Source organism: Phyllostomus discolor, chromosome 1 (genome assembly GCF_004126475.2).
Source record: "Phyllostomus discolor isolate MPI-MPIP mPhyDis1 chromosome 1, mPhyDis1.pri.v3, whole genome shotgun sequence".
NCBI lineage: Eukaryota > Metazoa > Chordata > Mammalia > Chiroptera > Phyllostomidae > Phyllostomus > Phyllostomus discolor.
In genome coordinates this window covers 157,772,157-157,786,540 of record NC_040903.2, presented here as the reverse complement: position 1 = coordinate 157,786,540, position 14,384 = coordinate 157,772,157, and the positions used below count along the sequence as shown (strand labels likewise).

Sequence of the window (14,384 nt, the reverse complement as noted above, 5' to 3'; positions counted from 1 at the left end):
CATCAAGTTTGGTAGTGCCCCCTGAGCCTGACTGGCTCTTTTTATAATAGAAAACGTTTTGGAAACCATCAATTCTTTAAGACTGAGTGGCCAAGAGGTGCCTTACCTTGGAATCTCCAGGTTCTATAACAGTGTCTGACAGTAGAGATCGTTTGTTAAGCCAGTGAATGCTTTAAAATCTCTTCTGTGTTTGTCTTCTTTATTCCTGATCTCTAGTTGCTAGAAACAGGAAACTCTCACTAGGGGAAGTAGGCTTATTCAACAGTATTAAGTACCCTATGAATAGAGGGTTGCAGAGTGAAAAGTAGAATGCTTTAGATGTTTGAGAACTTAACAGAAAGTAAGACATACATGCATGAGTTAATGGGTCATTCATAAGTTAACTGCATGCAATTAATAGGAGGGGGTGGATCAAAAAAGCTTTTTAATTGGAATTGAATTGAATTTTTATTCAATTAAAATACTTCATAGGGTAAAAATAAGGACAGGTTTATAGTTTCCAGGGGTTTGCATCCTGCTTTTAAGTATATGTAGTCCTTTTTATGTTGTTGGAATCACGCTACATTCTATATTTTGTTATTTTCATTGAAAATTTTGTTTTTCCACGTGATAATACAGCCCATGTGCTAGTGATGTTAGTGATGTCAAGTATTCTGCCTTTTAAATGTATCTTAATCTATTAAACATTTTCCATACTCAACATTTATATTGTTAAGGAGGTGGTATGAAAGAGGTGACATCTTTTTAACTGGCTGCCTTCCAGTGGCATGGAGGTCTTATGCACTGTGTGAGTTCCCCAGAATTTGTGTATTGAAACCTTAACCACCCATGTGACTCTATTTGGAGATGGAGCCCCTAAGGAAGTAATTAAGGTTAAATGAAGTGAGAAGGGTGGGTTTCTAATTCTGTAGCACCGGTTTCCTAATAGGAAGAGGGAGAGACACTAGATCTCTCTCTCTCTCTCTCTCTCTCCAAGCACACAAAGTAAAAACCTTGTGAGGACAGAGCAAGGAAGTGGCTGGCTGCTAGCTGGGAAGAGCCGCCTCACCAGAAACCACTCTGTGGGCACCTTGATCTTAGACTTGTAGTCTCCAGAACTGTGATAAATATATGTGTTGTTTAAGAAAAAAAAAGTATGTTTTCCAAATTTTCGGTATAAACAATCAGGAATTTGGTATCAATGAAAAAATTATTAGGCACAAGGATAGAAATACATAATGTGTTGATCTTCTCTAATAAGGACATAATAGCACCGAGTCCAATTTTTCTAGATATAAAATTTACTACTTCTGTAGAAAAAAAGCTTTTTTAAAAAGATGAAACTTTATCAGTGTAGTAGCCTCATTTCAGTCCATTGCATTGTTTTCAGAATTGGGACCCTTTTTTTTTAATGTAATTTAATTTGATTATTTAACTTGAAGCTATAGCATCATTAGTCTCTTTCCATCCTTGTTAGCCAGTGTTGTTACCTGACATTACACTGCTGTAAAAATTCTGTAACTGTGCTGTCCAGCATGGTAGCCATTAGCCACACGTGACTTAAACTTTTAAATTCATTTCTTCAATTGCATTACTCACATTTCAAGTGCTCAATAGCCACATGTGGCCATTGGCTACTGTATTGAACAGTGCTGATATATTGATCACTTCCATCTTCAGAGTGAGAGTTCTGCTGGACAGAGTTATACTATAACATACCATTTTGGAGTCCTAAGGTCAGTTAATACAAATAATCACTTTCTTTTTAAAAGTTTTTGAAAGCATTTAAGTTACCAAAACTTATTTTGTTCATTGTGAGCACCACCTCAAAAAAATTATATACATACTTGGTTGTTGGAACTTGCCCTTAATTATGACAGTTCTTTTCAATATGTCACCAGTCAGTATTCAGGACGAAGAAATAAAAGCAGCTGTCATTTCTTGCCCCATGCATCCTTTTTACCACCCACTTATATATTCTTGCATTGGTGTGAAGGGGCTGAGAGGAAGAAGTAGGAAGGGGAAGGGGGGAAGAGGCAGGAAGTCCTAGAACAGTTTACATTCTCTTAAGTTTTTTTAAGTAACCTTTTTTTGAAGATTTTATTTATTTATTTTTAGAGAAAGGGAGGGAGAAAGAGAGGGAAACATCAATGTATGGTTGTGTCTCATGTGCCCCCAACTTGGGGACCTGGCTCCCAACCCTGGCATGTGCCCTGACTGACTGAGTATAGAACAGACCAGCCTTTGGTTCTCAGGCCGGCACTCAATCCATTGAGCCACACTAGCCAGGGCCATTGTTTTAATTTGATGTAGAATTAATGCTACCAGGTGAACTAAAGAACTGTACTCATTCTGCCCTTTAAATCTTCCCGTTGTGGGTGAATATTATTGTAGATATAGACTATAAAAAATAACCTAAACTTTTTCCTTAGATTTGTGTGGGAGGATTCTCATAATAGCAGCACACCAACAGAGAGGCCCAGGCTGCTTGCTCTTAGTGAAAATTATGAACTGCTCATCTATGACTTTAACTTGAAAGATGGAAGATGTGATGGAACCATTTTGTATAGCTGTAGTGAGGAGATACTGCAAAAGCTTATTAAAGATCAAAATATCAGTAAGTATTTACAGGTAGTCTTTTAGTGTGTTTAAATTTGTGATATTACTACGTAATTTTGTGTATTTCAGGGAAGATTCTTACATCCCTAAAATTGTGGGAGATCTGCTTTGTCCAATACAAGCCACCTGAGTTCTTGAGCACTTGAAATGTGGTTAATATGAATTAAGATGTCCTTTAAGTGTCAAATACATGCCAGATTTTGAAGACTTAGTACAAAAAAGTGAAATCTCTCCATTATAGGTTTTTGTATTAACTATATGTTGAAATAATTTGGATATAATGAGGTAAATAATATATATTAAAATTAGTTTCACCTTTTCAATGCAGCTAGTATTAAAAAAATTTAAATTACATGTGGTTTGCATTTGTGGCTGACATTATATTTCTATTGGATAGGGCTAATCTAGACTGGTTACAGAACTGTTGACTATGTCCCATTCTGAGGGCTTCAGGGAGCAGAAACCAAGGCACTCGGGCTTCTGTTTTTAAGGCAGTAGTAGCATGTTTGCCACTCTGGATTTTAAGGTTCCTTCTTTATAATTTTTCAACTTTTTAAATTTATTTTAGATTTTGTATTTATTGTTAGAGGGGAAGGGAGGCCACCACACACACATCAGTGTGTGTGTGGTTACCTCTCACACCCCCCCACTGGGGGGACCTGGCCTGCAACCCAGGCATGTGCCCCAACTGGGAATGGAACTGGTGACACTTTGGTTCACAGGCCAGCACTCAGTCCACTGAGCTACACCAGCCAGGGCCTTCCTTTTCATTTTTTTAAAAAGGTCTGTGATTGTCCTTGTGGGGTCCCATGGGTAAAAAGGCTTTCTGAATGTTCTTCTGGTGTGCTCTCAGACTGGCCATAGCAGAAGGAACAGAGACAGTATAGACCATCTTTATTCATCCCCTTAACCTGCCCTCCAGTGACCACTTGCCTAGGTGGGTATAAATAATAACTGTTTAGAGTTCACCTAGTTAAGTGCTGTTTCTTTTTTGTTTTACCTGTTTTTGTTATATTTGCAAAATCAAATTTACCTATTGTAACATTGTGACCAATGAGTTTCTTATAATATTTTGTTTCATAGGTATTTCCTTATTATCTTTGAGAATTCTGTCATTTCACAATAATACATCATTATTATTCATCAACAAATTTATCATTCTACACATCATGTTTCCTGAAAAAGATGCTGAGATTAGAGTACTCAACTATTTCACTTTACCCTTGCCTGCCCAGGCAGTGGATAGTATTATTGACACGCAGCTCTGCAGAGGAATTCTTTTTGTTTTGAGTAGTTTAGGCTGGATCTGTATCCTTGATGGTAAAAATGTTGCTATTCAGGGGAGGAGAATACCTAGAAAGATTAATCTTTTTAGGCTCTTAGTTTTAAGGAACTGGGGTATAGGTATTTGGTTGCTTTTTCAGTAAAACTTTTCAGGGAAAAAGATCTTCATGAACTTAGAATAACTTTATTGATTCATATTCCATTCAGATATTTTCCAGTGTATGCATGGTTTTTCATGGTAACAGTCATCTTGTCCAGCTTATTTGTGTTCTTTTTAAATTGTGTATGGTCTGCATTACCCATCTATTCAAACATGCTTATTCTAGGAAAGATTTAGATGACTGCTTATGGTATGATACATCCACCTCATAGAATGATGATTCCATCATATTAGTGAATCATATGGTTTGCCTAACCACTTTTATTTATTTTTTTGGAAAATATTATGGTTTTTGTGTTGTTGCTTTTTTTCTCTCTAGCAGATCCATTGGTAATCAGCAAAATTATTTCGAAGGCTTGAAAAATGACCTGTTATGTGACTTTGGAACTTTCATTTCTGGATTAAAGGAATATATATGTAGATATATATGTTATAAAATTTATATATAGATAAATTTTAGATATATCAGCCTATATTAAAACTTTTGTAACAATATCAAATTATTGGATTGACTTTATTTTTGTTGCCAGGTTATAGAACTGTGCTGTCCAACACAACACTGAGAAATTGGCTAGTATGACTGAGGAACTAAATACTTTATTTTATTTAATTACTTTAGATTTAAAAGCTGGTACTCAGTTCAGCTATTGGAAAACTTTTATGTATGTTTCAAATGTAAATAGACTTTATAAAGTCTAAATACAGATCAGGTATTTTCAGTGAAAATTCAATGTCAAAATTGAGATATGCTGTATATAAAAAATAACAGATTTTGAACACATATAAAAATGATGTAAAATATCTCAACTTTTTTTCTGATTACAGGTTGAAATGATATTTTGGATATGTTGAATTAAGTAAAATATGTTATTAAAATTAGGTTCACAGATTTCTTTACTTTTTAAATAAGGCTACTAGAAAATTTTCAATGATGAATGTGGTTCACATTATATTTCTCTTGGACAGCATTGTTGTAGAACACTAGTGGACAATCTTACCAGAGTGGGTATTCAGCAAGTATTATTTAATGAACACTCTGTCGGGTCACTAACTTCATAGTCACCTGGTGCGAGAATGGGGGCAGCCTCAGTGTCTTTCAGCTATTGCACCCACAGGGTTGGAGCAGCAAAGTCTATAGCTCTGTCCATTTTGTGGTTTAAATGGTTAGGCATACTTAAGACTGTCGTTTTCTTTAACTCTTAACTCAAAGACATTTTTGACATTGTGGATGGTGCACATGTAGCTCATGTGGATTTAGCACTTCATCAAGAAGATATGTGTAATGAGCAGCAACAGGAGCCGGCCAAGATTCCTTCCTTTACTTCACTGAAAGTGTCTCAAGACCTAGAAGTTGCAGTGATTATCAGCTCCTCCAACTCTGCGATTGCTCTTAACTTAAATTTGTATTTCAGGTATGTAGATTGCTGCAATCTCTAGTTTGAAGTAAATAATTCAAGCCATAAAGGGTTAAAAAATGTATTTGTTAGCTTTTTCTTTATACTAGTTTATTTCTATTCATTTAGGTCATGTTTTAGCTACTACATAGTGAGGTTATTCCTGTGTAACAATGTGTGCAAATGACCACTGGTTACCTTTTTATTTCTGATTTTATATCAAAATGTTGATTTTGATTTATATATGTCATTATATATGGCTAATGTCATCCTATAAGTGGAAAAGTTATCCAGCACAATTTTAAAAGCCATTGGCTTTTTTAAAAGATTTTACTTATTTATTTTTTAGACAGAGGGGAAGGGAGGGAGAAAGAGAGGGAGAGAAACATCAGTTGGTTGCTTCTTGCACACCCGCAACTGGTGGCCCAGCCTGCAACCCAGGCATGTGTTCTGACTGGGAATCGAACCACTGACCTTTCAGTTCCCAGGCTGGTACTCAATCCACTGAGCCACACCAGCTAGGGCAAGCATTATACATTGTTTATTCATCTCTTGCCTCACATTAGAGTAAAAGAGAAATGGTATTTTTCATGTGATAGGATTCTTATGTGGCTCAGTGTCCTGGCTTCCTTGGGAATTACTTATCTCTTAAAGGAGTTTGACAAGATATAATAAGCTAACTTTATTCATCTGAGGATTTCCTCAGGTGTTTTCCTTGGAGAGTTCACACTTTTGACTGTCTAAACATATTAGTAAAAATTGAGTGCTTATTTATGTTGCTTTTCGATTCAGATAGTATTCTAGTCACTTATGATTCTATAATGTTTGAGAGGGGTGTGTGTGTGTGCGTGCATGTTCACACACACCCCCCAGGAGCCTATACATTGCAACTTGGTTATGTAAAAGTTGGCCAGTCCACATTTAGGACTTTTAGTATTTAGGGCCATTCAAAACCATTTGGATTTGTGGTCCTAACTTAATATGAATGAGATAAACGAATCCATGTAATTAGAATGTATTTTGATGGGTTTTATTGCTTATTGGATCACCAAAAAAATGATAAATTCATCTTTACATTCTACCAGAACTTCTCATCACTGTGATTTTTCTTTCTTTCTTTTTGGTTTTAATCTTTGAGTAGGGTTGATTAGCAATATTCTCAGATTGTGTGCTTGTTCATCAGTAGGCTATTTTTACTCACTAAATCATACCTGTATGTGTAGTTACCCTTAATAATCAGTAAAAACAATTTGACAGGAGGAGGAAGAAAAGCCTACTCAGCCAGTCTGATCCTTGAGTGTAGGGTTGTGTCCCTTTGAGACACTGAGACAACTCTGAAGAGGGCACCAGGCACATTCCTTTGAACAAATTTCATTGAACTCAGCCATGTAACATCAGCCAAAGAAGAGCTACTGTTCTGTTCCTTGCATTAAATTTAGGGATCTGCCTTGTCCAGCTAAATGAGTGATCTCTTTTCATTAATTATTTACATAATGCTCTTTAATTAGTGTAACTTCTTTGCAGTTGACTGCGTGTTTTATTTTTAAGTGTGCTCTGAAATCTGTCTCTCTCTGTCTTTCCTGCTTCATGGTTCCAGCTCTTTCCCCTGATACAGAATGTTAGTCCCTCCTTTTCATTTTATCAAGTCCTCTTCATCCTTTGATACCCACTGATTTCATGAAGCCTTTTCTTACTAAAAATCTTTTCCTCTTGTAATTTTATACTCATTTTATAATTTTTTCCTCTTTGAACTTCCGTAGCATTTCTGCTTTGAACTACCATTTAGCACTTAATTGTATAGTCTTGTATTATTTCCCTAATTTTTTCATGTTTCTGAAAGAGCTGGGAAGCTCCTCAAGAACCCAAACTCATGCTTTTTTAAGTTCATTGTCAATTACTTTTCTTCCAGTTTATCTTAGCTGTCCACTCTCATAGTCATACCCTGGGCTTTGCCATCATTTAAAACTGCTCCTCCCTCACGTCACTGTTCTACATATCTCATCACTGACCACAGCTTCCCAAATTTTCCAGCTTGCTTATTCATTCAAGTACTCCCACTTCTCCTGTCATCTGACCTCATTGGAATTTCCAGTTCGTGGACTTTTCGCTCTCCAGCCTCCTCCTGTCTTGACTTCCCTCTTTCCAGCATAGGTTCTATGACCCAGTGTTTCAGTTGCTTTCTTGGATGTACTCTGAACTCTTGCTCCTGCCCTATCATAGCACTTGCTCTGACAATTATTTTTTTACTCTCCCTTCTGAGTTTCTGCACCCAAGCAACTAAGCACTTGTATAAAAATCACAAAGAAAAAATTTTACCATTGTAAGTTCACATTCACGACCTTCAACTGGTCTCTCGATAACACCTGGAAATTTTACAATGATTTTTTTTCCTGAGCCCATTTTTTACAACAATGTTTCTAAGCCTCTATTTCCCTCAAACCTCTATTCATTTCTTTACCCCCAGCTCTTCTTGGGTGACTTTGCCTCCTGCTTTATAAAGGAGCAGAACCCATATAATGGGAGCTTTGCTTTCTCACATTATATTACAAACCCACTTTTCTTCACCCATCTTCTCTGTCTTTCCTCCTATTACAACGGAAGGATTTCCCACCTTCTAGGAAAACCCACCCTAGTGTGTGCTCTGTCCTCAGGGATCATTTTCCATTTCCCCTCTTTTCTGTATTTGCAGCCTCTTGAGTATTAGATCTACATCCAGTTAATCGCCAGGTCGTAGCCATTCTATCTTCATAAATGTTTCTTGAATCTGTCTACCTTTCTTCACTCCTCTGTCATCACTGGTCCATGCCACTGTCATCACTTATCTGAACTCGCTTGACAGCCTTGTAATTGGTCCTCCCATGTCTGTTCTTACCTCCTCAAATCCATCTTCTGTAGAGTAACCAGAGTGATGTTAAAATCTATATCCTATAAGAGGTAGAGCCAGGTATTAACATCTGGGGACAGGGTATAGACCTTCTCCATGTATCATCTTGTTGCACTGTCACCCTGCCTCCTTTAACTTCTTTTCATCATCTCCTTGACAAATCTAACATATTACCTTCAAATTGTTGAAAGGGTTATTAGTTAATAATTTAACTAAGTGCTCAGGGTTTAAATGCCTTCCTTTCTCCCCCCAGCTACTCTTCTGCCTCTGATCATGTCACTTCCCTTATCTAGCTCTCTTTTCCCCTCCCCAAGATAAAAACTAAAAATCCTTAATAACCCATAAACCCTGAACCATCTGTCCTGCCAAATTCTCCAGCTTCATCTCACACCACCTTGCTTCCCTTCACTATGCTTTAGCTACTCTAGCCGCCTTTGTGTTTCTCAAACATCACAGCCCTCTCTTTGCATGTACTCTCCCACATGCATATCTTTGTCTTCCTAGTTTTTATGCATTTCTCCTGTCTCAGCTTAAATCTTTGTGGTGTCGATGTAATGAGTGCTTAAAAACCTTTATGGACATACCATAATTCAGCTCCACTGTTTCTCTGAGCCTTGGTTTCCATATCTATAAAATGAAGGTGTATTATTTCTTTGGGTTATCGAAAGGCTTAAATGACATAATTTATGTAAAGTTTTTATCATAACATCTGCAATATAGTAGACAGCAAATCTTCTTGTATCTTTGTAAAGCTAACTGCCCTTAAGGGTCAACTTTTTAAAAATTCAGATGTAATTGACATATAACATCATATTAGTTTCAGATGTACAACATAATGATTCCATATATGCATATGTGGTAAAATGACCAGCACAGTAAATCTAGTTAACATCCATCACCATACATGGTTACAAATGGGTTAAACTCTTAAAGCTGACTTTATCATTCTGCTGTAAGTAATGGAGATAAGAAGGAGTCCTGTCGGGGAAACTTGTCTGTATTCTTCCTTGTCTGTGGCATACCCGCCTCTCACCTCCCCATTTTTAACTGGAGCAGTAGTAATACAGGTTTGGACTTGATCTCCATTTTTGACTGTGCCTATTATTTTTAAATGTAGGCAACACCCAGAACACCTACTTTGTGAAAAAATTCTGGAAGACGATCCTATTGAAGGCCCTAAGGGGATAGATGAAGATGATCCTATTAATTCTGACTACAACATGAAACTGACCAAGTTTTCCTTCCAAGTTGATAGGTACAAAAATGTTTTTAGATTGTTTTATTATTTTCATTTTTTGTCATGCTCACGCCATACCTTTTCACTAAAGGTATTTACAGAGATAGACACTTTTTTGAAAAAGGGCAGCTTGTTCTTTGTTGAGTGTTTTACTTAGAGCCTTTTCCATGTAACAGCTGTGAGTTCTACCCTGTCTTCCAGGTCTTGGAAAGCCCAGCTGTTATCACTGAATGAAACCATAAATAGCTCCAAACTGGAGGTTTCCCATTATGCTCCATGGTTCCAGGATATTCTGCATCTGGAGCCCCCTGGATCTAATAACCACTGCCCCAGTGTGCCAGTTTGGGCCTTCGTTCCACAGGACATGATGCGCAGTCAGTATAATTTTTCACAGAAAGATCATGCCAAGACCAGTGTCCCAGAGAGAGCATGGAAAAGAATGTACATTAGTGAACAAGAGGAACCCATCGAGCTTAGATGTGTGTCTGTGACAGGATTCACTGCACTGTTTACTTGGGCAGTGGAGAAGACAGGCTGGACCATTATCCTTTGGGATTTGGAGACTGAGGGCATGCAGTGCTTTTGCCTTGGCAAGAAGTGTATTCCTATAGATAATAGTGGAGACCCACAACTGTGCCTTGCTTTGACAGGTGAGAATGTCTTGTATCAGGTTGTCCGTTGCTGAGAGGACATGTGCTTTCTCTTGATGTATTTTACTTTTGCTGCCCTGTGGTGTTAGTGCCTGCTTTGTTCTCTCTTTTTTTAAAGATTTTATTTATTTATTTGTTTTTTAGGGAGAGGAGAAGGGAGGGAGGAGGAGAGAAATATCAATGTGTGAGATGAATATTGATTGGTTGCCTCTTCCACACCCCAAGTGGGGACCTGACCTGAAACCCAAGCATGTGCCCCGACTGGGAATTGAACCAATGACCTTTTGGTTCACAGTCTTGTGCTCAACTCACTGAGCTACACCAGCCAGGGCAGTGCCTACTCTGTTTTCTAAGTGATAATCTTTCATAGACGAAATTTGTTGTTATTCTTGGAAAGGTTTTCTCATATGATTTCTGCTCAGCTAAATGATAAGATACTAAGAGAAAGTTTAAGAGTAATAAAGTTTGGTTTTTATACAGCGAGTCTTCACTTGACTTACATCCATACAAGCATAGGTTGCAAGCTAGCTGCTCATGGGCCATGTGTGAACTGCAGATTTATTTTGTTTGGCTTGTACTATCTATACTTTTAAAAAAGATTCTATTATAAACATGTAAAATTAGAGGACTTCACACAAAATCTAGATTTCCAATTGTTCCTGAAAAATTGTAAGATCTGGCAAACACTGGACCTGCATTCCTGCAGAGTAATTTATGAGTTGGAGCTGATTTTCAACTCCCTAGATGAGCCATTTTCTTTCCAGTTAGCTTTCTCTTGCATGTCTTTCACCACCTGCCTGGTCCCTGTAGACATCTGGGTTTGATATTTCAGATACACATTTATTCCATAACCTACAAAGCTACTGGATGTTATGATTGAATGAACCATGTGTGTCCTCAATACCCCACTTCTGGTAATCATGTATTTCTGTGTGTCAGGAGCATGCTATTAATTGTTTCACTTTAGTAAACCAGAAGTGTAATATGTCTTTAAATAGTTAAAAATTCCAGGTATTGATTGTACAAGATAATACAAAATAGAAAAGTGAAATTTAGTGCTATTTAATAGACTGCATTGTTCTTACTAGAATTTGTCTTATGGTCAGCATTTTATAAAAAGAATACTTTAAAAACATTTAAAAATCATGATGACTTAATTAAGATCACAATAGTACCTGGTGTCCAATAAATTTATTTGTTATTATAGTGCAGAAGTGTTGGATAATTAGACATTAATTCCTGGCCCTGGCTGGGTAGCTCAGTTGGTCAGAGTGTCATCCTGATACACCAAGGTTGTGGGTTCAGTCTCTGGTCAGGGCACATATAAGAAAGCAACCAATTAATGCATAAATAAGTGGAACAACCACTTGATCTCCCTCTCTCTCTCTCTCCCCCTTCTCCCTCCTCCCTTCCATAATCTTTCTCTAAAATCAATAAATAAAGTTTTTTAAAAGAAATTCTGTCATAATCCTAAAACCCAAATCCTGCTAATTTATTAAAGTTAACTTTTTTTTTTCCTGTAGAAAATGGACTCTCTCTGATTTTGTTTGGTTTGACTCAAGAGGAGTTTTTAAATAGACTAATGATCCATGGAAGTGCCAGCACTGTGGACTCTCTTTGCCATCTCAATGGTTGGGGAAGGTGCTCAATCCCCATACACGCACTAGAGGTAACAGAATTAAATGTCTATAGAACTTTGTTTGATTATTTTTTTGTCATATACTCTTATTTGACTGAAGATTTGGGAGAATTTATTTAACCTAGCAGCAAAAAGAACTATAGTCTTTATCCATCCATTTGCTTATTTCTGGCTGTTTCATTACCCTAACTCTGCTTAGCAGTTTACACTTTGGGCTTTAAAAGATATAAGATTATAGTAAACACTATTTAAGGAAGCAAAAGTCACAAGAAAGGGAGGCAACAATGAGCTGATGAGACTAAATGACATGGAAGCAAGCTATGGAAAGCTTGAACAGGAGTGATTTTTTATTCCTTCCTTGTAGTCCTTACTACTCTAAGTCAGTTATAGAGACAGCATCACCTGAATTTACATAGCATTTTCTAGTTCACAAACACTCTTTTTATATGTATTATCTAATTTTGTCCTAAAATAACCACATGGGATGGGTTGGGTAGTTTTCCATTTCATCTTTCAGATGAAAATTCTTAGACTCATAATGGTTGAATGAGTGGCCCATAGCCATGCTAATAAAGGCAGGAGCTAGAATCAAAGTTAGGGCACTTTTTACTATACCATACAGCCCCTGAAGTCAAAACATGGAAGTTAATTTTTAAAAATGATAGCTTTATTGAGGTATAATTCATAGACCATAAAATTCACTCATCTAAAATATACAATTCAGTGGTTTTTAGTATATTCAGAGTTGTGCAGCCACCACCACCATCTAGTTCCGGAACACTTTCCTCACCCCCCAAAAAAACTCTGTACCTATCAGCAGTTACTTCCTATTCCTTGAGGACTCCTAATTCCCAAGCACAAATCTGTCTGTCTCTAGGTTTGCTTTTTCTGTACATTTCATATAAATTGTAATTTAAAAATACATGGATTTTTGTGCCTGGCTTCTTTGACTTAGCATGTTTTCTAGGTTCATCCATGTGGTAGTATATTTCAGTACTTCATTCTTTTCTATGGCGGGATAATACTTAATTATATGAATCAGTTGATAGATACTTGCATTGTTTCCACTTTCTGGCTATTATGAATAATCCTGCTATGAATGGTTTTTGTGTCACCATACGTTTTCATTTCTCTTGGGTATATAGCTAGGAATGGAATGACTGGGTCATTTAACTTTTTGAATAGCCATCAAACTATTTTCCATAGCAGTTGCACTATTTTACATCCCCACCAGCAATATATGAGGGTTTCAATAGCTCCACATCCTTGTCAACACTTACTGTGTTCACCTTTTGTGTTATAGCCATCCTAGTGATTGTCAAATCAAAATGAAGTGGTGTCTCATTGTGATGTTGATTTGCATTTTGCTAATGACTCATGCTGAATATGTTTTCATGTGGTTATTGGCCTTTGGAGAAGTGTCTATTTAAATCCTTTGTCCATTTCTAAATTGAGGTTTTTTGTGTGTTTATTGTTGAATTCTAAGAGTTCTTTATATGTCATGGATACTAGACATTTAAGAGCTGTAAAATCTGTAAATATTTTCTCCTATTCTGTGTATTTTCTTCTCATCTTCTTGATGGTACTCTTTGAAACACAAGTTTTTCATTTTGATGAAGTCAGTTTTTTTTTATCACTTGTGCGTTTGGTGTTATATCCATGACACCATTGCCTAATCTGAGATTTGCTCTTATAAGAGTTTTATAGTTTTAACTTTTACATTTTAGGTCTGTGATGCATTTTAATTAATTTTTTGTGTATGGTATGAGGAAGGGATTCAACTTCATTCTTTTGCATGTGGATATTCAGTTGTTCCAGCACCGTATGTTGAAAAACTTACATTTGTATACTGCAATATATCATTGTAGAAGACTTAAGTAATAGCAGGAAAAAGAAAATTTGGCACTTATAAATCTATTATCCAGAAGTAATCTTAGGTGTTATCTCATAATCGTATTATCAACCCTGTAGGTAAGTATGACTATTATCCCCATTTTATAGATGTGGGAACACAGAAATGTTAGGAAATCTAATTCAGATACACATAGACAGTAGGTGATAGTGGCAGGATTTGAACCCAGGTAGTGTGAATGCAGAGCCTCTGCCCTTACATAGTGTAGGTGCATGTGTGTGAGTTTAATTAGGACTTCATGGAATATATAGCACTGTTTTGGCCCCCCACATACAAGTGAGTGAATATGTGTAAGTGATATCACAATAATAAAACAAATACCTTTGTACTTACCATGCAGGCAAGAACTAGATTATCAGCAATATATTTTTTAAATATTTTATTTATTTATTTTTAGAGAGAAGGGAAGGGAAAGAGAAAGAAAGAGAGAAACATCAATGTGTGGCTGCCTCTCACATGGCCCCCACTGGGGACCTGGCCTGCAACCCAGGCATGTGCTCTGACTGGGAATCGAACCAGCGACCCCTTGGTTCACAGCCTGCATTCAATCCACTGAGCTACACCAGCCAGGGCAATTATCAGCAATATTTTTTAATGTGTGCTTCTCCCCATTCTGTTTCCTTACT

General features: G+C 36.9%; 1 protein-coding gene across 1 annotated transcript in view; it reads left to right on the top strand.

Annotated features, from left to right (window-relative positions):
• SPG11 (SPG11 vesicle trafficking associated, spatacsin) overlaps positions 1-14,384 on the top strand; it is a 104,611-nt gene that overhangs the window by 939 nt on the left and 89,288 nt on the right. The window contains 6 exon segments of the mRNA XM_028505521.2: positions 2,412-2,596; positions 3,682-3,906; positions 5,253-5,454; positions 9,438-9,575; positions 9,759-10,207; positions 11,731-11,876. Coding sequence (XP_028361322.1) covers positions 2,412-2,596; positions 3,682-3,906; positions 5,253-5,454; positions 9,438-9,575; positions 9,759-10,207; positions 11,731-11,876 — 1,345 coding nt within the window.